Source organism: Hyperoodon ampullatus, assembly GCF_949752795.1.
Source record: "Hyperoodon ampullatus genome assembly, chromosome: 12".
NCBI classification, from domain to species: domain Eukaryota; kingdom Metazoa; phylum Chordata; class Mammalia; order Artiodactyla; family Ziphiidae; genus Hyperoodon; species Hyperoodon ampullatus.
Window position 1 is genome coordinate 1942395 of NC_136925.1, and position 27833 is coordinate 1970227.

The 27833-nt window shown below is 35.2% G+C and overlaps 1 protein-coding gene across 3 annotated transcripts in view; it reads left to right on the forward strand.

Moving 5' to 3' along the window:
• Positions 1–27833, forward strand: part of IBTK (inhibitor of Bruton tyrosine kinase) — a gene marked incomplete at both ends in the record, with an annotated part of 87352 nt that overhangs the window by 20318 nt on the left and 39201 nt on the right. For 2 of the 3 annotated variants that reach the window (XM_079716952.1, XM_079716954.1), the window contains 10 exons: positions 885–1059; positions 2268–2867; positions 3813–3899; positions 4735–4817; positions 4896–4933; positions 5370–5466; positions 13845–13946; positions 16073–16190; positions 19375–19435; positions 25907–26028. In XM_079716952.1, the coding sequence (XP_079573078.1) occupies positions 885–1059; positions 2268–2867; positions 3813–3899; positions 4735–4817; positions 4896–4933; positions 5370–5466; positions 13845–13946; positions 16073–16190; positions 19375–19435; positions 25907–26028 (1483 nt within the window). Of the gene's footprint in view, positions 1–881; positions 1060–2267; positions 2868–3812; positions 3900–4734; positions 4818–4895; positions 4934–5369; positions 5467–13844; positions 13947–16072; positions 16191–19374; positions 19436–25906; positions 26029–27833 lie in introns of all 3 variants that reach the window. The other variant, XM_079716953.1, reaches the window with a different exon arrangement.

The window sequence follows — 27833 nt, forward strand, 5'->3', positions numbered from 1 at the left end:
AGAATTGTGTCTTAGTCATATTTAGTGGTCTAAAACAATTCTGATCTCATGCTCATGCATCTGCTTTTCAGTGTTTCTAAGTAAATGGGTACCTTTCACACTCCATATTCACTCACCCTCTACATCCCATTGGTCACCAGGTTCTGTCACTTCCATGTCAAATATTTTTGAAATCTTCACTTTCTCTAGTTTCATTGCTACATCCTTAGTCTATAGTGTTCGTTCTTTTTCTGGACTCTTAGTTTCCTAAATGATCTCTTTGTCTTTATTTTTGTTTACTTTAAACATTTTTCATACTACAGTCAGAATCATTTCTTTGCATGCACATTTCATATTTTTTTAAAATAGCTTTGATCTGACTTAATGATAAAATCACTTGTTTAATGTCTGCCTTCTCTGCTACACTGTACTTCAAGATGGTAGGGACATGCCTATCTTATAGGTTCATTACGGTATTACGAGGGATACACTGAGAAGCACTTTATCACAGTAGCACAGTGTGGTCACTCAGATACTTGCTGAATAAATGAAGGAAGGGGGAGAAGAAAGGAGGGAGCAAATAAAATTTTAATGGAAGCTGAGGAGTTGTAAAAGGTAGTATAACATTGTATTTGCCTTTTAGACAGCTTTGGTTGCAATGTGGAGGATAATATCATGAATAATTGAGAATTGACCCACCAAAATTTCCTTTATAAGGCAACCAATTTATAGGGTGTAAATTATGTTAAAGAGAGGGAAGATGTAGTTCTTCAGAAGGACTTAATACAGACAAAAGATATTTCCGTATTCTCCTAATTGTTTTTCTATTCTATTTACTCCTAAATCATTTTAACAGTTTCAACAGAGCCTTGATTAATGGAAGTTTATTTCTTTCTTTTTAGCAGAGATTTTATCAAACCTTCATAATTCCTCACCAGATGTGTCTTGTGTCTCTGATATAAATAGTGCATATGAAAGAATTCGACTTGAGAAACTTACTTTTGCCCATAGAGCTGTTAGTGTCAGCACAGACCCAAGTGGATGCAACTTTGCAATCTTGCAGTCAGATCCTAAAACAAGGTACTCTTGTATGTATTAAATTTCATTTTTAGAAGGAACAATCACTGGGTTTTCTGTTTTCAGTAGCTCTTGGAACAAATTTAATTGAAGAGCTGTTGTCAAGTCTTGTAGACACTTCAGACATATTGATACAATCATGTTACCAGGTTAACTCAGGGGTGGAATTTGTTACATTGGAAATGTTGAATGTTCCTTTTAGTTTGTAAACTAATATTTATTGAAAATATTGAAGATAATATGTACATATACACACAAAATTTATTCATATCTTTAGTACTTTGTGATGTACTCTACGTTCTCAGATTCTGAGAAATAGATTATAAATATTTTTATGTAGTTTATAAAAATTTTTGACTCTTGAATACAATGAAAAATGACAAAGGAAGAGGTAGTATAGAGTCATCTGGAGGGCATTGAGAATCTCAGTGCAAATCTTCTGTCACATTAGTACAGAGATGACAGGTTAAGATAAATATCAAGGGTCTTATTGAAGAGGGAAAAAGTCCTAGAGACAGGGTTATCATTCCTCTTGCTTTGCCCAGGTCAGTCCCATATTTAGCACTGAAAGTCTATTCTCCTGGGAAAGCCCTCAGTCCCAGGCTGACCGGGGGGTTGGTCACCCTACCTAGAAGGGCAAAATGTAGATTGGGAAGGTATGATTGCCTGCTTACAGTACTGAAAGAACCAGGGTTGTGGACTGATGTATGTCTGTGTGTGTATTTATCTTTACTTCCTTAAGTTGCTAACCTATTCTGGGATCTGGGACCTGAAGTATTTACTCATTTTTCTGTATATGTTTTTCTCCACTTGTGAAATTAAAGGATATAAAAGAGGAAAAGGTTGAAAACTGTACTCTTTTTGAATGTTTTTAGTGATATTTTTAATCATTTAAGAAATTTCTGTGAAACAGTCGTTCAAATTTATATTCTGGTGTTTTCTCGTAGAAAGAAAACAGTGCTTTCAAAGGAACACTTAATTCTTGTCATTTTAGTTTAGGGGAAAAAATACGTAAAGGAATAGAAAATATTTAAAGGGTGATACAGTATCAAAGACTGTGTGAGCAATATTCTTATGTTATTGGAAATGCTAAATTTAAAATTTTCTAAGTTTAATAAAAAAGAAATTATACTTTAAAAGGAGAATTGGCTAGGGATGCTTTCTTTTTTTCATTTTCTGGAAAGTAAAAATAATTTTTGTTTCATTTCTAGCCTTTATGAAATTCCAGCTGTGTCCTCATCATCCTTTTTTGAAGAGTTTGGCAAACTGTTGAGGGAAACGGATGAAATGGACAACATCCATGATGTGACATTTCAAGTTGGCAATAGAATCTTCCCTGCACATAAATATATTTTGGCAGTGCGTTCTGACTTTTTCCAGAAATTGTTTCTTTCAGATGGTACTACTTTAGACTTTATAGATGTTTACCGGAAAGATGAAGATTCTGCAGGGTGCCATCTCTTTGTGGTAGAGAAGGTTCATCCTGACTTGTTTGAATACATTTTACAATTTATATACACAGATACTTGTGACTTTTTAACTCATGGCTTCAAACCAAGAATAGATTTAAACAAAAAACCAGAAGAATATCAGAGCACTCTGAATTGTCATTTGAATAAAATGAATTCTCATGAAGATAATCAGAAGTCAGCATTTGAAGTTTACAAAAGTAATCAAGCTCATACAATTAGTGAAAAGCAGAAAAGCAAAAACAAATCTTCCAAAAAAGTAAAAAGTGTTGGGGAAGATGATCCTGTAAAAATGTTGCAAAATGTTGCAAAGAAATTTGGTTGCGGTAATTTGAGTAGTAGGTATGACTCCTCCTTAATATCTGTTCATGTACCTCATTATGTCCTCCTTTTAGAAATTCTTTTTTTTTTTTTTTTTTTTTTGCTTTGATTTACCGCTGCTACTGCTCTTGCTTCTGTTCTTCGACCTGCTTCTCCTCCTCCTCCCCTCCCTTCCCCCCATTCCCTCCTCATCTTCCTTCTCTTATTTTCTCTTTCCCTCAGTCTCCGTCTCCATCTCCTTTTCTCTCCACCTCCCCTTTATTTTTTGGATTTGTATCTTTCTTTGCATGGATCTCTTTCTGCATTTTCTGCGAAAGCTATCTCTGGGATTCCCTGGATTAAAACATTAAAGGATAGGAAGGCTGTTAGTGGGTTTGAACTCTCAATGGTGTTTGTATAACAGGGATCTGGAGTGGCGGACAGTGTGGTATTCTGGAAAGAGTACTGTCTTTGCAGTTAGAAAGAACTATACATGCCTCTTAGCTCTACTATGACTAGCTAGGGCAAATTTCTTATTTCCTTGAACCTCAGTTTCTCAGTATACAAAAGGGGAGGGATAATATTGACCTAATGTTGTTGGTGTAGTTTGGTCATATAGCATGTATGAAGTGCCTAAGACAGTATCTGTCACCTTATAAACCAGATTTTTTGGAATTCTCTGTTTTTAAGGTATTTATATTGCCTGTGGCAGTATAACCTTAGTTGTGGGGCAGGAGCAATGGAGGGTAGTATATCATGTTTTTTAATTGCAAACAGTGAAGGGCTTTATGCATAATGATGTTTAATATATTTTCAATATGAGGTATGATATTTCTTTATCACAGAATGGGAGTTAGTTGAGATACTCTTCCAGGTGATACAGATTATATAATTATGTTCAGATGTGGGCTAATTTGTTGGATTTTTGTTGTTGTTCATTTTTGTAGGGGAATATATTCACCAGTTGTTAATTTTTATCCTTGATAGGTTAGATGGAGTCCGATTTGAGAATGAAGAAATTAATGTCATTGCCAAGAAAACTGGTAATAAACCAAAGCTAAGTCAGAGAAAATGGTAAGTTAGGAAATGAAGATAAACTTTTCATCCCTAGATTTTGAGACCTAAGTGTGGAAATAGAGCTCTTTTTACTCATATGTGAAGCAAAATGTGTATGTGAATACCCTCTTACCTTTATTAGTCTTCTTTCTTTCTGGAAATGTTGGAGAGCTGTTGAGGCAAATGGATGAAAGTATTAACTGCTCAATAAGACATTGATACAGTTCATTTTTTTCTGATTACTTTCTAATGAAGAAAGGAATTAAAAAAAATTTTTGGCCTGAATTTTGTATTTTTTTATAAGTAGGTAATGATGTTAACCCAAAAACCAATATAATTATGCCTCGTCAGCATTATGAAGATTATTTTCTTTAGTATAATCGTTTTCCGTAATAGATATACTATTCTAAATATGTTTATTATTAAAAGTTTTTGTTTTCAGGTATGTGTACTTGGTAGGTGAAAAGTCTTGGAGAAAACTGTGGCGGTATCTAGACTGTGCTTAGCACAGAATAGGTTGTACAAATAAGTGAATTAAAGACCTTTGACTATGATGTTACTTATTACACCGGGCCTGTATTGAAAAAGGAAAATAAAAAGCAAGACTTCTTTGAATATTTATCTGTATTCAGTTCCCTTTACAAATATTATCTTTATTGTAAGGCCTTATTATCTTCCCTAAAGTGGAAGGAGATGAAGTACTTTATATGTATACCCTCAAGTTGTATGTTGTCTGCCACCATTAATTAAGAGAAAATCAAATGTTAAAACAAATCCTATAATGGATTTTCTTATTGCTTATTTGCTAAATATGAAAAGAAATTGCTCTTCAATTAAACTTTTTTTTTTCCAGTTCTTATTTATGTGACGTGACCATGAAATCAGTGGATGGAAAGGAATTTCCTTGTCATAAATGCGTTCTTTGTGCTAGACTTGGTAGGTACACTTTTGTTAGTTGCTGATTTATTTGTTTTGGTATTTCACTATTCTTACTCAATTGTTTTTTTCTTTCAGAATATTTTCATAGTATGCTGAGTAGCTCATGGATTGAGGTAAGATTTAAAGAGAACACGTAGGCTGGTAGTTATACTTTATACTTTTGGGAAATTATATGCTAAAGAAATTAAAAAATATTTTAACTCAGTTTTTGCTTTGTTTTCAACTTTATTTATGCATAAGCCTGCTGGAAAATAGCAACATTCCAAAATGAAAATTGTTGCAAAAAAGTTACTTAAATAAATTCTCCATTATTATTTGGACTTGTATTTGGAATACCAGTTTGTTTCTTTTTTTCTCAATTTTTCTTGATTCTTTTTCATGTTACAAGGCATTTTAAAATTAAATGTATCTCATTTTAGCTTTGTGTTATATAAATGTTATCTTGTTTTGCATTTGATGTGATTCCTGTTAAAAGTTTTTCATACCAGTAACCTCAGTCAGAATGTAGTAGTATTTTGTAGTTTAATTATTTTACTTTATTTTATTTAGGCTTCCAGTTGTGCAGCTCTGGAAATGCCAATACATTCTGACATACTGAAAGTTATTTTGGACTACCTCTATACTGATGAAGCTGCGGTGATAAAAGGTATTAATAAGAGTTAAGACATTCCAGATATTTAAGATATAGTTAAAAATGATAAAATCACATGAATCTTAATTTCTACTCTAATTGAAATAAGTCATCAACAGAGGCTTAAATTTAAAATAAGCAAATAGGGATGATTACTAATAGTAAAGGAATGGAAAAGAAAATTTTCATTACCTATGTGAATATATAAGACTTATTAATATTGGTTGAGATTAGATTTAACATTTCCATACCCAGCTACTTATATGATTAAGATGAGGACTTGACAGCAGGGAGTATAGTTTTGATAGTCTACAAAAGTTCTTTCTTGCCTGTTTTTCCCCTGTGTGAACATACCTGAAGTAAAATAAATAGACTAATAATTGAACTGAAATTTATAAAGACAGTTCATTTGTATACTTTGTCAGGCAACACACCCATGTTTTATTTACCAGGTGTCTTTAGTCATAGAGTGGTATGCTTCTGTGTTCTGTGTATGTCGATACCACATTTTCTTTATCCATTTGTCGATGGGCATTTAGGCTGTTTCTATATTTTAACTATTGTGAATAATGCTGCAGTGAACTTGGAAATGCAGGTATATCTTTAAGATCCTGATTTCAGTTCCTTTGGCTAAATACTCAGAAGTGGGATTGCTGTATCATATGGTAGTTCTATTTTTAATTTTTTGAGGAACCTCCATACTGTTCTCCCTAGTGGCTGCACCAATTTACACTCTCACTGACAGTGCACAAGGGTTCCCTTTTCTCCCCATCTTCATCAACACCTGTTATCTTGGGTTTTTTTGATAATAGCCTTCCTAACAGGTATAAGGTGACATCTCACTGTGGGTTTGATTTTCATTTCCCTGATAAATAATGACATTGAGCACCTTCCCATTTACCTGTTGGCTGTTTGTATGTCTTACTTGGACAAATGTCTATTAAGGTCTTTTGCCCATTAAAAAATTTTTTTTATGTTTCTTTTTAAAAAGTTTTTATATTGTATTGGACTATAGTTGATTTACAATGTTGCAGGTTGTTTCAGGTGTACAGCAAGGTGAATCAGTTATACATATACATGTATCTATTCTTTTTCAAATTCTTTTCCCATTTAGGTTATTACAGAATATTGAGCAGAGTTCCCTGTGCTATATGTATGTCCTTGTTTGTTATCTATTTAAAATATAGTAGTGTGTATATGTTAATCCTAAACTCCCAATTTATCCCTCCACACACCTTTCCCCTTTGGTAACCATAAGTTGGTTTTCTAAGTCTGTAATTTTTTTTTTTTTTTTTTTTGCTATTGTACTTTTAGGAGTTCCTTATAGATTCTGGATATTAATCTCTTATCAGTTACGGTTTGCACATATTTTCTCCCATTCCAAAGTTGCCTTTTTATTTTGTTGACTGCTTTGCTGTGCTTTTGGTTTCATGTAATACCACTTGTTTACTTTTGCTTTTGTTTCATGTGGTTTGGTGTCACATCTAAAAAGTCATTGCTAAGACCAATGTCTGGGAGCTTTTCCCCTTTTTTCTTCTAGGAGTTTTATAGTTGCAGGTCTTAGATTCAAGTCTTTAATCCACTTTGAGTTGATTTTTGTGTTATGGTGTAAGATGTGGGTCCAGTTTCATTGTTTTGCATGTGGATATTAAGTTTTTCTAATCCCCTTTATTGAAGTGACTGTCCTTTCCCCATTTTGTATTCTTGACACCTTTGTCAAAGATTAATTGGCTGTATATATGAGGGTTTATTTCTGGGCTCTGTATTCTGTTTCCTTGGTCTACATGTCTGTTTTTATGGCAGTACGTTACAGTGTTGATTACTGTAGCTTTGTAATAGGATTTGGAAATCAGGAAATGTGATGCCTCCAGCTTTGTTGTACTTTTTCAGTAGTGCTTGGGCTATTTATGGTCTTTTATGGTTCCGTATGAATTTTAGGATTACTTTTTCTACTTCTGTGAAAGATGCCATTGGAATTTTTATAGAATTTCATTGAATATGTAGATTGCTTTGGGTAGAATGGGCATTTTAACAATATCAATTCTTCCAGTCCATGAACATGGGATATCTTTCCATTTATTTGTACCTTCTTTAATTTCTTGTCTCAGTGTTTCATAGTTTTTGGTGTGCAGATCTTTCACCTCCTTGGTTCAGTTTATTCCTGAGTCTTTTATTCTTTGTGATGCGATTGTGCCTGGGATTGTTTCCTTAATTTCTCTTTCTGTTAGCTCATTGTTAGCATACAGAAATGCAACAGGTTTTTGTGTATTGATTTTGTACCCTGCAACTTTATTCTTTCATTATTTTTAAGAGTATTTTGGTGGCGTCTTCAGGGTTTTCTATGTATACTGTCATGTCATCTGCAAACAATGACAGTTGACTTCTTATTCAACTTGGATTCCTTCTATTTCTTGTCTCATTGCTGTGGCTAGGACTTCCAATACTGTGTTGAATAAACATGGTGAGGGTGTGCATCCTTGTCTTGTTCCTGATCTTAGGTGAAAGCTTTCAGGTTTTTACTGTTGAATATGATGTTAGCTTTAGGCTTGTCATATGTGGCCTTTATTGTATTGAGGTACATTCCTTATATACCTAATTTCTTAAGAGTTTTTATTATGAATGTATGTTGAATTTTGTCATATTCATTTTCTGCAGCTATTGAGATGATCGTATGATTTTTAGCCTATGTTCTGTTAACATGGTGTATTGTGTTTATTGATTTGCACATTGTTGAACTATCCTTGCATCACAGGTGTAAATCCCACTCTATGGTGTATGATCCTTCTAATATGCTGTTTAATTTGGTTTACTGGTATTTTATTGAGGATATATATATATGTATGTTAATCAGGGATATTGTTCTGTAATTTTTTTTTCTTGTAGTGAACTTGTCTGCCTTTGGTATCAGGATAATGCTGGCCTCATAAAATGAGTTTGGAAGTTTTCCCTCCTATTCAATTTTTGGGATGAGTTTAAGAAGGATTGAGGTTAATGTTTCTTTAAATATTTGGTAGAATTCACCTGTGAAGCTTTCTAGTTTTGGGCTTTACTTATTTTGGAGACTTCTAGTTATTGATTCAATCTCCTTACTGTGTTATTGGTCTGTTCACATTTTCTATTTCTTCATGATTCAGTTTTGGTATGTTTCTAGGAACTGATCCATTTCTTCTAGATTATCCAATTCATTAGCATATAGTTCATAGTAGTCTCTTATGATCGTTTGTATTTCTGCGATATCACTGGTAATGTTTCCTCTTTCATTTACAATTATTTATTTGAGTCTTCTTTTTTCTTAGTCTACTTAAGGGTGTGTTAATTTTGTTTATCTTTTCAAATAACCAACTCTTAGTTTAATTGGTCCTTTCTGTTGTTTTACTAGTGTCTGGTTCATTGATTCCTTCTCTATCTATATTATTTCCTTTCTTCTCCTAACTTTGGGCTCTGTTTTTCTTTTCATAGTTCTTTGTTGTGTAAAAACCTTTTGCGATCTTTCTTTTTAAGGCATTTATCAGTATAAATGTGTTTCTTAGAACTTCTTTTGTTTAATCCTGTAAATTTTGATACGTTGTGTTTCCCATTTTCCTTTGTCTCAAGATATTTTTTTGCTTTCTCTGATTTCTTCTTTGACATATTGGTTGTTCAGGACTATATTGTTTAATTTCTACATATTTGTGAATTTTCCAGTTTTCCTCCTGTTTTTCTGATTTTTTACCATTTATACCATTGTGGTTGGTAGAGAAGATACTTGATATGATTTCAGTCTTCTTAAATTGTTAAGACTTGTTTTGTGGCCTCACATATCGTCTGTTTTGTAGAATGTTTTGCGTACACTTGAGAAGAATGTGTATTTTGCTGTTGTTGAATGGCATGTTCTCTATATGTCTGTTAGGGCCATTTGGCATGTATTGTTGGTCAGGTCTGCTGTTTCCTTATTGATTTTCTGTGTGGATTATCTATTCCTATTGAATATGGAGTATTGAAGTCCTCTGTTGTTTTACTGATGTCTATTTCTGCCTTCAGCTCTTTTACTGTTTCCTTTATATATTTAGGTGCTTCAACTGTATGCCTGTAACAATTGTTATATCTTATTGATGTATTGACCCCTTTGTCATTATATACTGACCTCTTTGTCTCATGTGACTGTTTTTGACTTAAAGCCTATTTTGTGTGATACAAGTATGCCCACCCCACCGTTACCATTTGCATTGAGTATATGTTTTCATCCTGTCACTTTCAGCCTGTGTGTGTCCTTAAAGGTAAAATAATTTTCTTGTAGGAAGCATATAGTTGTACCTTGTTTTTTAATCTATTCAGCTACTTTGCTTTTGATTGGAGAATTTAATCCATTTACATTTAAAGTAATTATTGGTAGGTAAGGATGTACTTCTGGAATTTTGTCAGTTGTCTTCTGACTGTTTTGCAGTTCCTTTGTTCCCTTCTTCCTCTTGTGTGTGCTGTCTTCCTTTGTAATTTAATGATTTTTTGGTAGTGGTATGCTTTGGTTCCTTTCTCTTTACCTTTTGTGTTTCTACTGTAGGTTTTTGCTTTGTGATTACCATTAGGCTTACATGTAATAATATTTTATAATTACAACAGTCTGTTTTTAAACCACAACTTTTTTTTTTCTTTTTTTTAAATTGATGTTTGGTTGATTTACAATATTAGTTTCAGGTGTACAGCATAGTGGCTGAATATTTTTATTGATTATACTCCATTTAAAGTTGTTACAAAATAATGTCTGTATTTCTGTGTGCTGTACACTATATATATCCATGTTGCTTATTTATTTTTGTTTGTTTTTGTTTGTTTTTTGTTTGTTGCGGTACATGGGCCTCTCACTGTTGTGGCCTCTCCCGTTGCGGAGCACAGGCTCCGGACGCGCAGGCTCAGCGGCCATGGCTCACGGGTCCAGCCGCTCCGCGGCATGTGGGATCTTCCCGGACCGGGGCACGAACCCGCGTCCCCTGCATCGGCAGGCAGACTATCAACCAGTGCGCCACCAGGGAAGCCCTGCTTATTTATGTTATACACAGTAGTTTCTAACTCTTAATCCCATAAACCTATCTTGCCGCCTCCCACTTCCCTCTCTCCACTGGTAACAACTGCTTTTGTTCTCTATATCTTTGCATCTGTTTTTGTTATATACATCTGTGTTATTTTTTGTAGATTCCAGGATTCCACATATAATTAATAACATGAAGTATTTATCTCTCTCTGACTTATTTCATTAAGCACAATACCCTCTAGGTCCATTGATGCAAATGGCAGAATTTCATTCTTTTTTATGGCTGAGTAATATTCCACTGTATGTGAGGTACACACACACACACACACACACACACACACACACACACACACACACATCTTTATCCATTTGTCTATTGATGGATACTGGGGTTGCTCCCTGTCTTGGTTGGTATTCACAACTTAACTTTGATTCCACATAAATCCTCTTCACTTTTACTTTTTTCCCCCTCTGCATTATTTCTTCAGATATTCTTTATGTCTGTTCTTTTTTCCTTCTGGGACTCCCATAAGTATCTATCTAGGCTGGATAGTGTTCCATAGGTCTCTTATAATCAGTGTATTTGTATTCATTCTTGTTTGCTTTCTGTTCCTCTGATTGGATCATCTCAATTGATGTATAGTTTCTGTCCTCACTGATAGTCTTAATTTCATGAGATATTTTTCTTATACTTTCTTTTAGATTTTTAGGCATGATTTTTTTAGTTCTTTGAACATATTCAAAATAATTGATTTAAAGTCTGTAATATGTAATGGCTCAGCATCTTAGCATTCTCAGGGACAGATTCTCTTGGCTGCTTTTTTTCTGTTTATAGACCATATATTTACATCCCTCTTTTCATCTTTCATAATTTTTTGTTGAGAACTGGACATATCTAAATAATATGTAGCAACTCTTGAAATCAGATTTTCCTCCTTCCCCAGGGATTTTTGTCTTTGCTGTTTGTTTAGTGACTTTTTGGAACTAATTCTTTAAAATTCGTATTCTTTGTCATATATGACCACTGAGGTCTCTGCTTGGTCAGCTTAGTGGTCAGCTACTAATTAGACAGAATTTTCCTTAAATGCCTAAACCAGTAAATCTCCCAGCCTGTGCCTAGGGGCTCTTTGTGTGTGTGGCGGCCTGGCTTCATTTCTTAGCCGGGCAGTTTACAGCTGTGCCTTAGATTCATTTCCTGCTTTTGCAGTCTCAAGGTCAGCCAGAAGTAAGAGTTTTGAGCCTTCTTAAATTTTTTCTGGGCATGTGCACAGCCCTCCACATATGTATGACCTTCTAGATTCATAGGAATATGTTAAAACTTTTCAAAACCCTTTATGGACACAGCTCAGTCTGCCATAACAGAATAACAGAGACTGAAATTTATTATTCACAGTTCTGGAGGCTAGTGTCTCAGGTCAAGGTCCAGCAGGGTTGGTTTCTGGTGAGGATTCTCTTCCTGGCTTGTACATGGCTGCCTTCTTGTTATGTCCTTACTTGACCTTTCCTCAGTGCTTGTGTGTGAGTGTGAGTGGAGAAAGAGAGAGTGAGAGAGTGTACACACACACACACACACACACACACACACACACACACACACACACACGAAGAGGATTAGTCGGGGGAGATGATAGGTCTGTGATGTCTCTTCTTAGAAAGACACTAATCCTATCAGATCAGGGCCCTACCTTATGACTGCATTTAACCTTAATTAGTTCCTTAGAGGTCCTGTCTCCAGATATAATCACACTGGAAATTATACCTTCAACATGTGAATTTTCAGGGGACATAAACATTCAGTCACGACAATATCTCTTTCCCTACCTGCTTCTTGTTTGCTCTATCCCTTATTTATTGCCTTGGGCAGCTTCGGTGTTAAGTAATTGCTAATTGTTTTGAATAAATGCCCTCTTCTGAGGCTGTTCACACTGGGCAAGCTTTGAGTCAGGTCAAATAAACCCCTGCTAGCTGGGTTTCCAGGTAACTGCCAGACAGGTCAAATAATGACAGTTTCTTGATAATGTTGCTCCACAACTGTTCTGTCTCCTCCAGTGGATGTAGCTGCTCGTACCTGCCTGTGATTGCAGGGTTGATGGTTTTCAAGACTACTGAGGAGGAGAGGTGAGGACAGGAGAGGAGGATCTAAGTAGGAGCAGCTAGTGTCCCAGAGCTTACTGTTCTTAAGATTCCGCCAAGTTTTTTGAGTCAGTGCTCCCTAGGTTATTGCAAGCCTTTGGCTTATTTCTAGAATTCTGAAAAAGTTGATTTTTGATAATTTTTTGTAATATTCTCATTGCTTTGTGGAGAAGAATTTTTGAAGTAGTTCTTAGTCTGCCATTTGCAATGACTTCACCTCTCCCTCATCTTTTAAAATGTTTTTTCTACTTTCTTTCTTTTGTTTTAATGCATATATTTCATCTTCATTTTGAGGGCTTTTTGCTTATTTATTTATTTATTTATTTTTGGCCGCGCCGGGTCTTAGCTGCAGCATGTGGGATCTTTTAGTTGTTGGCATGTGGACTTCTTAGTTGCGGCATGCAGACTTCTCAGTTGTGGTGTGTGGACTTTTAGTTGTGGCGTGTGAACCCTTAGTTGTGGCACACATGTGGGATCTAGTTCCCCCACCGGGGATTGAACCTGGGCCCCCTGCATTGGGAGCACAGAGTCTTACCCACTGGACCACCAGGAAAGTCTCTCATTTTTTTCTTTTTAAGCATTTTTTTTCTTCCTATGGTGGTGGTATTGTTTTTTTTTTTTTTTTCCTATTTATATTACTATTCTGGCAGTGATTCTAGCATTGCTTAAGGTCATTAATAGTACACTGGATCAAGTTTATGTTAAATTAAGGAACTTCTATAATTTAAAAAAAAGTACTCTTAGATGACCAATTTTGTTTTAAATAAGGAAGCCTAAGAGCATTATTCACCTCTCCCTTCGTCCTTCCCTGCCCCCTCTACCCCCCGTATGTATATATATGTTTTAACATATGTATCTATTTAACATATACCTGTATATTACCTTTAATGATGAGATTTGACTTTCCCCTCTATTAGTTTGAGAAATGTTTGTCCAACAGCAATGGGAGATTTTAAACAAGTCAGGCATTCTAGTGGTTCTTTAGACTAAAAAAGATCTACTCAAGTTGCCCATTTTATGGTCCTGGTGTGAACCAGGGCATTTTGGGTGTGTTTATTTTACAGCTTTCTACTGAAAAGACAGAAATATTTTGATGTTATGACTGCTTATCATACTTGCCATTTCAACATTTAGAAAATAATCATCATAATTCTCTCGTTTGTAGTGTCTTAATTACTTGAACTTTTGCCCCTTAGGTATAATGTTTACAAAATAATAGTAAAGAGTGACGCTTCTTTTCTTTTTTTTTTTTTAGAATCTCAAAATGTGGATTTTGTTTGTAGTGTTCTTGTGGTGGCTGATCAGCTTCTCATATCTCGATTGAAAGAGATTTGTGAAGTGGCATTAAGTGAAAAACGTGAGTTTTTGAATTGGAATCTTAGTGTGTTTTCAGGTTGATCCAGGATTTACTGTATTTTATTGACTTTCTGATGAAGTTTATGGTAAAATGCATGTTTTTGTATCATTAAAAATTCAAGACATTTAAACTATTTCGTGTCATCATATGTAAGCACATCCTTATTTTAGAGATGTTAATATGTGAAAACATGAACATCTTAGAATTGAAATACGTTAATTTTTTGGAAATGCCATAAAAGCTTGAATAATAAAGATGGCATGAAACTTATTTTGGAATCTGAAAGATGAAAGTTTGAAAGCAGAAATTTTTTACCCTTGCCCTGGTCTGTAAGTCTACACTTAGCTACCCTGCTATTTGCTGGAAATTTTATGTAACCATCCTGTTAATGTATTTGATCAAAAACTTCTCTTTTCTCTCAAACTCTTATTTTTCTCTCTCTGTTCATTATTTCCGTTAATTGCATGGCTGTCATCCTAACTCTCAACTTTGGAACCCAAAGGTATTTTTTGTTATTTTGTTTTTATACCCAAATTGCAGCTGTCAAAATTGATTAATCTTAACTGTGTTGACCACATTTCCCCTACCTTTTTTCTTTTTTTTTTTTTTTTTTTTTTGCGGTACGCCGGCCTCTCACTGTTGTGGCCTCTCCCGTTGCGGAGCACAGGCTCCGGACGTGCAGGCTCAGCGGCCATGGCTCACGGGCCCAGCTGCTCCACGGCATGTGGGATCTTCCCGGACCGGGGCACGAACCCATGTCCCCTGCATTGGCAGGCGGACTCTCAACCACTGAGCCACCAGGGAAGCCCTCCCCTACCTTTTTATTCTCACTGTCACTATGCTAGTTGAGATCACTGTTATCCATCCCTTCTGTGTAGTGTCATAGTAGTCTTTTAAGTCCTGTTTCTCTTTTCTAACTTCTTTAATCTTTCTGTAGGAAGGAGTTAATGTCTTCCCTTGTTCATATATTTTTAATCGCTTACTCTGGGATAAAGGTTAAATCTCCTCACCCTGATGTAAAAGTTTCTTGGCTTTCTAATCTAACTTTGTTCTCTTTCTTTGCCTCTTCAGGAAGTGTGAAGGGATTTTCTGTCAAATTTTTCTAATTTGTACTTCTAATAGTTTGTCTTAGCTCTAGAGTCTTATTTACTCACTTTTCTTGAGCTGTGGAGTATCTTCTCCTTGAACAACTCTAAAGTTTTTGTATGATCCAGTTTTATTTCTGTGAAACGGGAGAATTTGGGTTCATCATCAGTTGAAACTTTAGGTTAGTCAGGAGTGAGGCAGCGATCATTATCGTCTGCATATAACTTTTGCCTGAGTTATAAGGGAGAAAGAACAAAGAAGAGGAAGCCAGATGTAGAAAGTAGTTGTGTTCCTCTGTTGGCTGGGACTCAGAGTAAGTAAGAAAAAGAATGGAGGGGTTTGGGAAGCCAAAGTTACATGCTAGGTAAATAGAATATTCTGGGACAGTCTCTAGCAAAACGCACTTCATATATAAAGTTAACAAGGATTGTAACAAAATCTAGCATGTTTTGTACAGTATGCCAGATTCTGCACTGGCATGAACAATAATATGGTAAGATTTAAATGTACTTATTTTCTAAATATATAGTATTTGTATGTGTTTATATATGTAAATATACCCACGTAAAGTCTGATAGATGACTCAACATAAATATATTTTGTAGAATGATTTCATCAGTTTCTCCTACTCCTAAGTATACTTTTTTAGTTTTATAGGAGAATGACTATTCTGTGCTATATAAATGAAAAGGAATGTTGTTTATCAGTGAAAGTTAAAAATATTCTGAAAAGGTTAGGTAGAAGATTGTCAATTCTTATGTTTGCTTTTAGATGACACTGTAATGCACCTTCTGTATTTTCTTTTGCTTAAAATTTTACGTGTTTGTACTTCCTCTGAACAAGTCATTTAAAATTACTTTGGTATATTGGGATGGAAAATGAGTTGTATATTTGCCCTAGTATAACTTATTTTTGGCAAGACACTACTTTCAGTTTTCCTTCTTCTAAATGTTCAAACCTGACAACTTGAGAAATAAGTATATTTCATTTGCTGTAGTAACATGCCTTTCATCTCATTTCGCATATCTTTTCCTTTGTAGTTACCCTTAAGAATGCTGCTATGCTACTGGAATTCGCAGCAATGTATAATGCTGAACAGTTGAAACTATCTTGTTTACAGTTTATAGGACTGAATATGGCAGCTTTACTTGAAGCAAGGTAGGTTAGATATATACAGACTGTTGCAAAAGCACTTATTTATATATAATAACAAACATATTAGTAATTTAAAAGTGAATAACGATAAATCCCAGCTTTGTAGAAAAAGTAAAAATGTAAGGGGATTTAATCATTCCATCAGTATTTGGATGCTTAATATATGCCAGCCATTGCTAAGATACTACCGGGAACAAATAAAGACAAAATATCCTTGCCCTCAGTGGTGCTTACATGCTGGTTGGAAGGTTGTGGGACAGTATTATCACAAGTATATTTGTATATGTTTTCATATCTTTGCTTGTTTAGGCTAATTTGTAACTATGTAGTTTTTACCTTGGCTTTGGGAAACTATCTGTAATACTAACTAAGCCAGCGCTTAATTACTTCACATATATGCATGCATACAGTTTGTTACTGGTTGATTTCTGTTTTCTTTTTGTATTTATTCTCTTTTAAGATATTTCCTATACTACATATTGATTCTTTGGTCAAACTTAGGCTGCAGCAGATGGCCTGAAAAAATTTAGTTGGTCTAGTTTATGGCAAGCTGATATGTGTGTTGAAGCTTTCATGGTAATGAAATTTTTCTTAAGAAAAATGACACACTTTACATGAAAAAAATCAGCTAAATATAGGTATCCTGTTTTATAAGCTAATATTTCATGTTATATTGATGTTTACCTGGATGGAAAGAATTTGATAAATGCTAATGATTTAGGAGTCATAGACATTTTAGAATTAGAGGAATTTTGGGAAATTTAATCCCATTGTTTTCAACTATTTTAGCAGTGGAATTTTTTTTTTGTTTTTCTTTTCTTTTTTTTTTTTTTTTTGTGGTACGCGGGCCTCTCACTGTTATGCCCTCTCCCGTTGTGGAGCACAGGCTATGGACGCGCAGGCTCAGTGGCCATGGCTCACGGGCCTAGCTGCACCGTGGCATGTGGGATCTTCCCGGACCGGGGCACGAACCCGTGTCCCCTGCATCGTCAGGCGGACTCTCAACCACAGTGGAATTGTTTAATGAAATAAATTTACAGATTTATTTTTTAGCATAAAGTCACAATTTTACTACATTTACTCGCTATAAAGTCAGTGATGAGAAAAGTAAGTCTTTTTGGTCAGCACGGGAATTTCAGATTAGATTTCTTGGTGTCAGTTGCATTTTTAAAGTCGGTGTCTAGTGTAATGCTGTATTTTGTTTTAATTGTAATAATAGCTAACTCTGCCATAATAATAGTTATTAATAGTAATAACTAATAATAGTACTATAATAATAGTTACACAGTAATAGTAATAGTAATAATGATAGTTATTGGTATGTGCCAGGTGGCATTCTAAAAGTGTTGTATGGATTCACTTAATTTTCATGAAAACCTTACGAAGTAGATTCTGTTTATATCCTCACATGAGGATGAGAAAACCCGTGAAACTTTTTTTGTCAAATAATCAAGAAAACCTTGATCCGTATAATTAATTATAAATGGTAACGGTTTTTTGGTAACTCACCTTTCAAAGTCAGGATGATGCTTAATGAAACTAATTCTAAAACATGTTTGAAATTAAAGTTTTCTACCATTTTTAAAAGGTGAATCACTAACAGATTCCTTAATAATTGCCATTTAGGGTTCAATTTAGAGAAAATTCTTTTGGCTATTTAATGCTTTGTTATTTTGTGAAAAATGCTTTCCAAATGCAAATTAATATTATGGGATATTAGACAATGTCATTTCAAAATGCCTCTGGTATTTCATTGTCAGAACCTGGCAGAGGTTTCAGAATTTATTTTTTTTGCTTACATTACATTAGTCATTCTAATCATAGCAATTTTTTCCCCTTGCATTGCCAAATTAACTTGTTTAATTTGTCAGAAAAGAATCAACCACCGTGTGAAACAAGTCAAATCTATCTAAAATATGATATTGGAGGATGATGTGTCACATTACTATTGTTCCATTATTATGTTGTGACAAGTTTGTCAGCTGAACTATTAAGGGTGGCACACGTGCTGCGGTGAATAATTTTACATGAGTAGACATTATAACTTGCATTAAAGCAAAGATTTATGTAAATGTAACCATTCCTAGTCAAATATGTGTTTGCCAGAAGTGTAAATAAATACGCACAGAGATGTTAAGAAAACAGCTGCATCAAAATTGACGTAGCATCACAAGTTAATTGTCTTCAAAATGTTAAAAAACTAGTATGGTACAGACTTGAATATGGTTGCTTTGTATTAGTTTTAAAAATAGCTTGAAGTACATTTTAGAATGTAAACTTTGATTTAAATTTTACTGATGCCTCAAAGTACCTCCTTGGAACCTGAGAGTTCCTTAAAATTTCCTTTGAATGCAATTGAACTAGTCCAAATGTCATTTTATTTTTTTAATTTTTAAATTTATTTTTATTTTGGGCTGCGTTGGGTCTTTGTTGCTGTGTGGGCTTTTTCTAGTTGCGGCGAGCAGTGGCTACTCCTTGTTGCAGAGCATGGGCTCTAGGCGTGTGGGCTTCAGTAGTTGTGGTTTGTGGGCTCAGAAGTTGCAGCACGTGGGCCCTAGACTGTGCGGACATCAGTAGTTGTGGCTTGCGGGCTCTAGAGCGCAGGCTCAGTAGTTGTGGCGCACGGGCTTAGTTGCTCCACGGCATGTGGGGTCTTCCCAGAACAGGGATCGAACCTGTGTCCCCTGCATTGGCAGGTGGATTCTTAACCACTGCGCCACCAGGGAAGTCCCCAAACGTCATTTTACACATGAAGATATTAAGGACTAGAGAGGGAAAGTGAGTTGCTCAAGGTCATGTAGGTAATTGGGAGCAGTGATAATTCTAGATAGAATTCAGGTACCTGATAGTTAGGCCATTGTTCTGTCAGTATAGTACTCCTTCTGTAGTAAAGAGTATATTTGTGGAAAATGAAAGTTGAATACTTGCTATTATGAAAGAAAGTATTTTTCTATCACTTATTTATAAGAGTTCCTTGAGTTTTATTCAGTATGTTTGTCTAATATGCTGCTGTTTATGTGAAATATATAACTACACATACTTCCAAAAAGAATTTGTTGCAGCTGGCATATTAGTGCTTTAAAAAAATATTCCTTATTCAACAATATAAAATGTCTCTGCATATTTGAAAGTCTTAACAGGTATTAAACTTGAGTGTTAAGATAGAATTTTATATCTTATTATTTAGGTCTCTTGATGTTTTAAGTGACGGTGTTTTGAAGGATCTTTCTGTGTTTTACCGAAAAATGGTAAGCTTTATGTTTTTGTCAATTACAATATCAATTAAAGCAGTATATTTGGTCAGACTTCGCAATGGAATAATTTCCTAATGAATTCTGATTCATTAGGATCTTTTAAAAATGAGGACATCATAAGATTTCTTTACAAGCTCTACAGGTAAACACGAGAATAAAAACTGAAGATATTTAATGATAAAATTAATATCTATTTAAATTTCTTTATAAATGAAAGTTATTGAATGCTTTGGGGTCTTTCGTTATTTATTTACTAAAGATCAGGACAGTGTAAAACTATGGATTTTAATGATTTTATTGAGGTAACACTGATTTATAACACTATGTAAGTTTCATGTGTACACTGTTGTCTTTCGACTTCTGTATACCCTACAGCTTGCTCCCCACCAAACATTTAGCTTCCATTGTCAGCATATAGTTGATCCCCTTTATCTGTTTCACTCCCTCACTCCTCTTCTTCCGCTGGTAACTACTACTCTATTCTCTGTAGCCACATGTTTGGGGTTTTTTTTGGTTTAGTTCATTTATTTTGTTTTTGTTTGTTTATTAGTGCTTTATGTTCCATCTATGAGTGAAATCATGCAGTATTTGTCTTTCTCCATCTGACTTACTTCACTTAGCATAATATCCTCATGGTCCATCTATGTTGTTGCAAATGGCAAGATTTCATCTTTTTTCATGGCTGAGTAGTATTCCATTGTATGTGTATATATATATGTGTGTGTGTGTGTGTGTGTATTTATATATACATACACATATACTACATTTTCTTTATCCATTCATCCCTTGATGGGCACTTAGGTTGTTTCCATATATTGGCTATTGCGAATAATGCTGCAGTGAACATAGGGGAGCATGTATCTTTTCAAATAAGTGTTTTTTATTCTTTGGATGAATACCCAGAAATGGGATAGCTGGGTATCTTATGGTAGTCTATTCTTAATTTTTTTAGGAATCTCCATACTGTCTTCTGTAGTGACTGCACCAATTTACAGTCTCACCAGCAGTGTATGAGGGTTCTCTTTTCTCCACATCCTTGCCAACACATGGTATTTCTTGTAATTTTGACCCTAGCCATTCTGACAGGTGTACAGTGATATCTCAGCGTGGTTTTGATTTGCATTTCCCTGATAATTAGTGATGCTGAACATCTTTTCATCTGTCTGTTTGCCATCTATATGTCTTCTTTGAAAAAATATGTGTTCAACTCCTCTGTCCGTTTTCTAATCAGGTAATTTTGTTGTTGTTGTTGAGTTGTATGAGTTATTTTAGGGCATATGATGTACAAATATCTCCTCCCATTTGGTAGGTTGTCTTTTTGTTTTATTGATGGTTTCCTTTGCTGTGCAGAAGCTTTTTAGTTTGGTGTAATCCCACTTATTTTTCCTTTTGTCTTCATTGACTGAGGAAGCATATTTTAAAAGGTATTGCTATGACTGATATCAAAGAGCATGCCACCTGTGTTTTCTTTCAGGAGTTTTATGGTTTCAGGTCTTACACTCAAGCCTTTAATCTACTTTGACTTAATTTTTGTGTATATTGTGAGATAATGGTCTAATTTAATTTTTTGGCATGTGGCTGTCCAGTTTTCCCGGCACTGTTTACTGAAGATACTGTCCTTTCTCCATTGTGTATTCTTTGTTCCTTTGTTGTAAATTAATTGTCCATGTATGCAAGTGTTTATTCCTGGGCTTTCAATTCTGTTTAGAGATCTTTGCATCTGTTTTCCTGCCAATACCATGCCATTTTGATTACAATGGCTTTGTAATATAGTTTGAAATCAGGAAATATGATACCTCCAGCTTTGTTCTTTTTTCTCAGCATCGCTTTGACTATTCAGGGTCGTTTGTGGTTCCATATAAATTTTAGAATTTTTTGTTCTATTTCTGTGAAAAATGTTTTTGGGATTTTGATAGGGATTGTATTGAATTAGATTGCTTTAGGTAATATGGACATTTTGATAATGTTAATTCTTCTTATCCTTGAGCCTGGCATATCTTTCCATTTATTTGTGTCAGATTTTTGGTAGAATCTTCAGGGTTTTCTATGTATATAAAAATCATGCCATCTGCAGATAGTGACAGTTTTACTTCTTTTCCAATTTGGATGTCTTTTATTTATTTTTTCTTGTCTAATTGCTCTGGCTAGCACTTCCAATACTATGTTGAATAAGAGTGGTGAGATTGAGCATCCTTGTCTTATTCCTGATCTTAGAGGGATAGCTTTTACTACTTAACCATTGAGTATGTTAGCTGTGGGTTTGTCACATATCATCCCTTCTACACCATTGTGTCAAGAGTTTTTATCATAAATGGGTATTGAATGTTGTCAAATGTTTTTTCTGCATCTATTGAGATGATCGCATGATTTTTTTTATATAAATTTATTTTATTTATTTATTTATTTGGCTGCGTTGGGTCTTCGTTTCTGTGATCGCATGATTTTTGTTCATTTTGTGGATGTGTTGTATCATGTTGATCGATTTGAGGTTGTTGAACCATTCTTACATCCCTGGTATAAATCCCACTTGATCATGTTGTATGATCCTTTTGATGTATTTTTTAATTCGTTTTGCTAATATGTTGTTGAGGATTTTTGCAACTGGCAGCCATCAGAGATATTGGCCTGTGATTTTCTTTCTTTGTGTTGTCTTTGTCTGGTTTTGGTATCAGGGTGATATTGGCCTTGTAAAATGAGTTAGGAAGCATTCCTTCCTTTTCAGTTTTTTGGAATAGTTTTAGTGTATAGATATTAAACTTCTTTGAATATTGGTAGAATTCACCTGTGAAGCAGTCTGGTCCTGGACCTATGTTTTTTGGGAGCTTTTTGATTACTGTTTCAATCTCTGTACTAGTGATTGGTCTATTCAGATTTTCTATTCATGATTCAGCCCTGGAAGGTTGTATGATTCTAAGAATTTGTCCGTTTCTTCTAGGTTGTCCAATTTTTGTATTCTCTTATAATCCTTTATATTTCTGTAGTATCAAATTTTTTTTCTTTCATTTTTAATTTTATTTATCAGGGCTTCTCTCTTTTTTTTCTTAGTGAATCTAGCTAATGGTTTGTCAGTTTTATCTTTTCAAAGAACTGACTCTTAGTTTCATTTGTCTTTTCAAAAAACCAACTCTTAGTTTCATTCATCTTTTCTTCTATCTTCTCTGATCTTTATATTTCCTTCTTTCTACTGACTTTGGGCTTTGTTCTTCTTTTTCTAGTACCTTTAGGTGTAAGTTTTTCTTGTTTCTTGAGGTAAGCCTTTATCGCTACAAACTCTTAATACTGCTTTTGCTGTTTCCCATAGATTTTGGTATATTGTATTTTCATTTCCATTTGTCTTCAGGTAATTTTTTGTTTCTCCTTTGATTTCTTCAGTGACCCAATTGTTGTTCTGTAGCATATTGTTCATCTTTACGTATCTGTCATTTTTCCAGTGTTCTTGTTCTTGATTTCTAGTTTCTCATACCATTGTGATCGGAAAAGATGTTTGATAGAATTTCAGTCTTCTTAAATCTATATTGAGACTTCTTTTGTGTCCCGATTTATGGCCTATCCTTGAGAAAGTTCCATGAGCATTTGAGAAGAATGTGTGTTTTGCTGCATTGTTCTGTTTAAATCTGTTAAATATATCTGATCTAACATTTCAGTTAAGGCCACTGTTTCCTTGTTGACTTTTTGTCTGGATGATCTGTCTGTTGATGTAAGTGGGGTGTTAAATGTCCCCTACAATTATTTTGTTGCTGTTAGTTCCCTTGCTTTGGTTATGTTAGTATTGTTGTATATATTTTGGTGCTGTTATGTTAGGTACATGTACATTAGTCACTTTTATGTCTTCTTGATGAGTTGTCCTCTTTATAATTATATGCTGACCATTTTTTGTCTCTTGTTACCTTTTTGGCTTGAAGTCTATTTTGTCTGGTATAAGGATGGCTACACTTGCTTTCTTTTGGCAGCCATTTGCTTGGAGTATCATCTTCCATCTCTTCACATTTAGCCTGTTTGTCTTCAGAGCTGAGGTGCGTCTCCTGGAGCAGCATTTGGTTGAGTCTTGTGTTTTAATGCATCCAGCCACTCTGTCTTTTGATTGATGAATTCGGTCCATTTAAATTCAGGGGGATTAGTGATAGATGAGGATGTAGTCCTGAGATTTGTGGGTTTTTTGGTTGCTTGATATCTCTATTGTTTCTTTTTCCTTGTGCTTCTGTATGTTATTTTGGTTTGGAGGTTTTCTGTGGTATTTTTCTTAGTTTCTTCTTTTATTATGTTTCATGTCTCTGCTCTGTAACAAAGTTTGTGGTTGCCCTGAGCTTTGTATAAAACGTCTCACAGATAAAAGTCTTTTTTCTGCTGATAGTATGTTATCTTCATTTACCTGTATGAGTTTTTTTATCCCCTTTTAAGGTTTTTGTTTTCTCACATTATCCCTTTTGATGTGAGTTTGCTACCAAACAGAAATAGCTTATAGTTATTTTTCTGCTTTCTTTTTTTCTCCCTTTAACCTTTATGCTCTCGTAGAGTTGCAATTTTCTGGTTCTGTTTTATCATCTTGCTCAAAGTTTTGTGTCCCTTTGTCTTTTTTTTCGGTTAGAAGTGCTGCTTTCAGCATGTCTTGTTAGGCAGGTCTTGTGTTGATGAACTCCCTCAGCTTCTGTGTGAGAGTCTTTATTTCTCCTTCATGTTTGAACGATGTCTTTGCTGGATAGAGTATTCTTGGCTGACGGTTTTTATCTTTTAGTATTCTGAGATTGTCATTTCACTCCCTCCTGGCCTGTTGGGTTTCTGCTGAGACATCTGCTGCTATCCTAGTGGAGGTTCCTTTGTAGGCCACCAGCCTTTTTTTTTTTTACTTTTTGGCCACACCACATGGCTTGCAGGATCTTAGTTCCCTGACCAGGAATCAAACCTGTGCCTTGGCAGTGAAAGCACTGAGTCCTAACCACTGGACCAACAGGGAATTCCCAGCTACCATCCTTTTTCTTGGCTACCTTTAAAAATCTTTGTCACTGACTTTTGACAATTTTAATATTTATTACATGTCTTGGAGAAGGTCGTTTTGCATTGAGGTAATTAGGTATTCTTTTAATTTCATGGACTTGTGTATCCAGTTCCTTTTCCAGCTTTGGGATGTTCTCAGAAATTATTTCTTTAAATAAACTCTCTTTTGCCTTCTCCCTCTCTTCTCCTGGGTTACTCATTACCCTAATATTTTCCTTCCTAAATGAGTTGGATAGGTCTTTTGAAATTTCCTCACTTTTTAAATATTCTGTTTCTCTTCTACTTGTATCATTTCAAGATTTCTACCTTTGAGCTTGCTAATTCTCTCTTCCATATGATCTGCTCTATTTCCATTTCTTTCTAATTCATTCTTCATCTCATTTATTGAGTTCTTCAACTCCAGCGTTTGTTTGGTTCTTTTTTAGAGTTTCAGTCTCTTTGGTAAAGTATTTCTTCTGTTCATTAATTTTATTCCTGAGCTCATTAAACCGCCTTTCTGACTTCTTATAGCTTATTGAGTTCCTTCATGACAGCTATTTTGAATTCTCTATCAGTTAGATTGAAATATTCTGTGACTTAGTTTGGTTTCTGGAGAACTGGTATTTTCTTTTTGTGGTTGAGTGTTACTGTGGTTGTATATGGTACTTGAATTAAATTGTTCCTCTGCAGGTGCATTTGAAGTTAATGACAGGTTAGAAGTTAGAGTCCTTTCTTTTGCTTTCCAGTAGGTGGCACTATAACACAGGTTTGTTTTCTCTTACCTGAGTTGGCTCTGATTATATTTGCTAGTTGGCAGTTTCCAGCCTCCACCAGCTCTGTAAGAGGTGTGCTTCTGTGCCTTCATTATTGCTTCTTGTGCCTCCCAGGTCCTTACTGCCTTTCTTCTGCCAGAGCTCCTGTCATCATCGGAATGTTGGGCTCTTCCCCAGTTTGTGGGGTTCCTTAAGTAACAGTCTTTGCGTGGGGGGAGGAGGATCATGGGAGTGTTGGGAGCCAGGGTTGCACAGGTGCCTGTACTGTGTCTGATATTGTATAAGGTTCGTGGGCTTCCGCCACTGTTGATGGTGGGGGATGGCGGCTGGGTTCCAGGGCCCACTTCCACTGCTACCAAGCTACCTGTGGTTGTGAGCACCCCTCCATTCAGGATGCCAGAGTTGTAAGTGTACCACCTCACATGCTGGTACTGGGTTCCCTGAAGCTGTGGGCTCAGCTACCATGGTTAGAGGCCCAGGATTGCAGGCACAGACTCCACTCTGTGATCTGTTCTGCCTCTCTCCTGTATGTGTCCCAGCCTACCCACCTTCAGATGTACAAATGTGTGGAATTCGCTGGTGTCCTAGTGTGTTGGGCAGAGGCAACTCTGTTGAGCTCTGGATGTTTTACTGGTTGTAGATTGAAGGGGAGACAGAAAGGTAGCTGATGTCTTTCCTCTACAAATTTTGTATTTAAAAAGTGATATCTTTTTTTCTATAGATTCCAGCAATGGATAGAAGAATCATTACACCATATCAAGATGGACCAGATATTAGCTATTTGGATGTAGAAGATGGAGATATCTTTTTGAAAGAAGAAATAAATATGGAACAAAATTATTCGTAAGCTCTGTTTTTTTTTTTTTTCCCCCTTCCTTTTCTCCTTCCCCCATCCCCAGTCTTGGACACTGTTGACACTTTTATATTAATATGGAAAGAAAAATTGAGAAACCTAACATAAAAAACAGGTATTTATGTTCATTTTTAGCCTTGATATAATACAAAGTAAATGCATAATTAATATTTGCAGATATAACAAAGTTAAGTCTAAACACAAAAGGAATGTAGCCTTCTGGTTAAGTATGTTGGGTTGAATAAGTGCAGTTATCTTAACTACCTTTCCAAACCCTGCTGAGATTATAGTAAAGCAATTAAAAAGTCATATTGTGCTAGAGCAAAGAGAACAGGAAAGGAGTAAATGGCAGTCAGGAGATGTTAACGGTTTTGGAAGTTGGAAAGTGGTTGCCGAGCAGTAATGACTTAGAACAGAAAAAACTAAAACAGAATTCTGGGAAGGCTTAAGAATTACAGGTACTAGGTTTATGAAGACCAGTGTAAGTGGTTGGATTTGGAAAAGAGCATTTTTTTTTTTGAGAATTTTTCAAAGAGCATTGATGTATTCCTGAACCAAGTGATTGATTGCCTCTCCTCCATCTTGGCAGAAGACGAGAGATTTGCCTTCTAGAGAGGGTGAACCAAGGGGAGTTCATTAGCCATTCTTCCCTCTCTGTAGAGAACCCTACTCGTTCAAGAGATATGACCCACAGTGACTGGCATTTGGGAGTCCTTCAATAAAATATCCCAGGTTCTACACAATGCCACTGTTGACCATTTAATAAGTCCTGCTTAGAATTTCCAGTCTGCATCTTAGGCTAATTTATCAGCTGGTTATAGAATTACTTTCCTTCTGCTTGGTAAATGACCTGTTAAAATAAAATCTTCGGATGTTCAAGTCATTTGCTACATAACGTGTGAGTGTATATATATGTATGAGTATAATTGTAGCTCACTGAAAAGCTGCTCTTGGTTCCAGAAAAATTTTTTAACCTCTTTTCTGGAGTTTGGTGGTAGCCATTGGAATACTTGAGGTTTATAAATATCTGACTTGGATGTATGATGTGTTATTACATTAAAAATCATAATAAAATGATTAACATTGACATAAATACATTATCCTTCACAGAATAATAGTATTCACAGCTGACCTGTGTTACTGTGGATGAATTATATAATGAGATCTATAATTTTTAGGTGAAATAAGACTGTTGTAGTCCTCATAGATAATGTTATTTTCTCTTTCCTGATTAATAATAATTCAAGGAATTAAGCAGCCCCTGAAATACTTTAAAAATTATCACCAAGTATTTCTAGTTCCAGGTCACAGATTATAATAGCTTGTGTGTGAACATGTACAGTATTTTACTTTTCAAAGTATCTTCTTATTTACCATCTTGTTTCTAACTTTCACAGAAATGCTAGGGTTAGAACAAGTGATAGTATCACACTGAAGTTTGGTGGAATTGAGTAACTTGCTCTGGGCCACTTAGATAAATGGGACTAGAACATATGTATTCTTTTGTGTTTTCTGTTTGACCAAAATGCTGTATTCCGTTGCTCAAAATGCATAGTTCTTCTCCTGTTTCATCTGTAACTTAATTTTTTTTTTTAAATTTATTTAATTTATTTATTTTTGGCTGCGTTGGGTCTTTGTTGCTGCATGCGGGCTTTCTCTAGTTGCAGTGAGTGGGGGCTACTCTTCGTTGTGGTGCTCGGGCTTCTCATTGCAGTGGCTTCTCGTTGCAGAGCACGGGCTCTAGGTGTGCAGGCTCAGTAGTTGTGGCTCACGGGCTCTAGAGCACAGGCTTAGT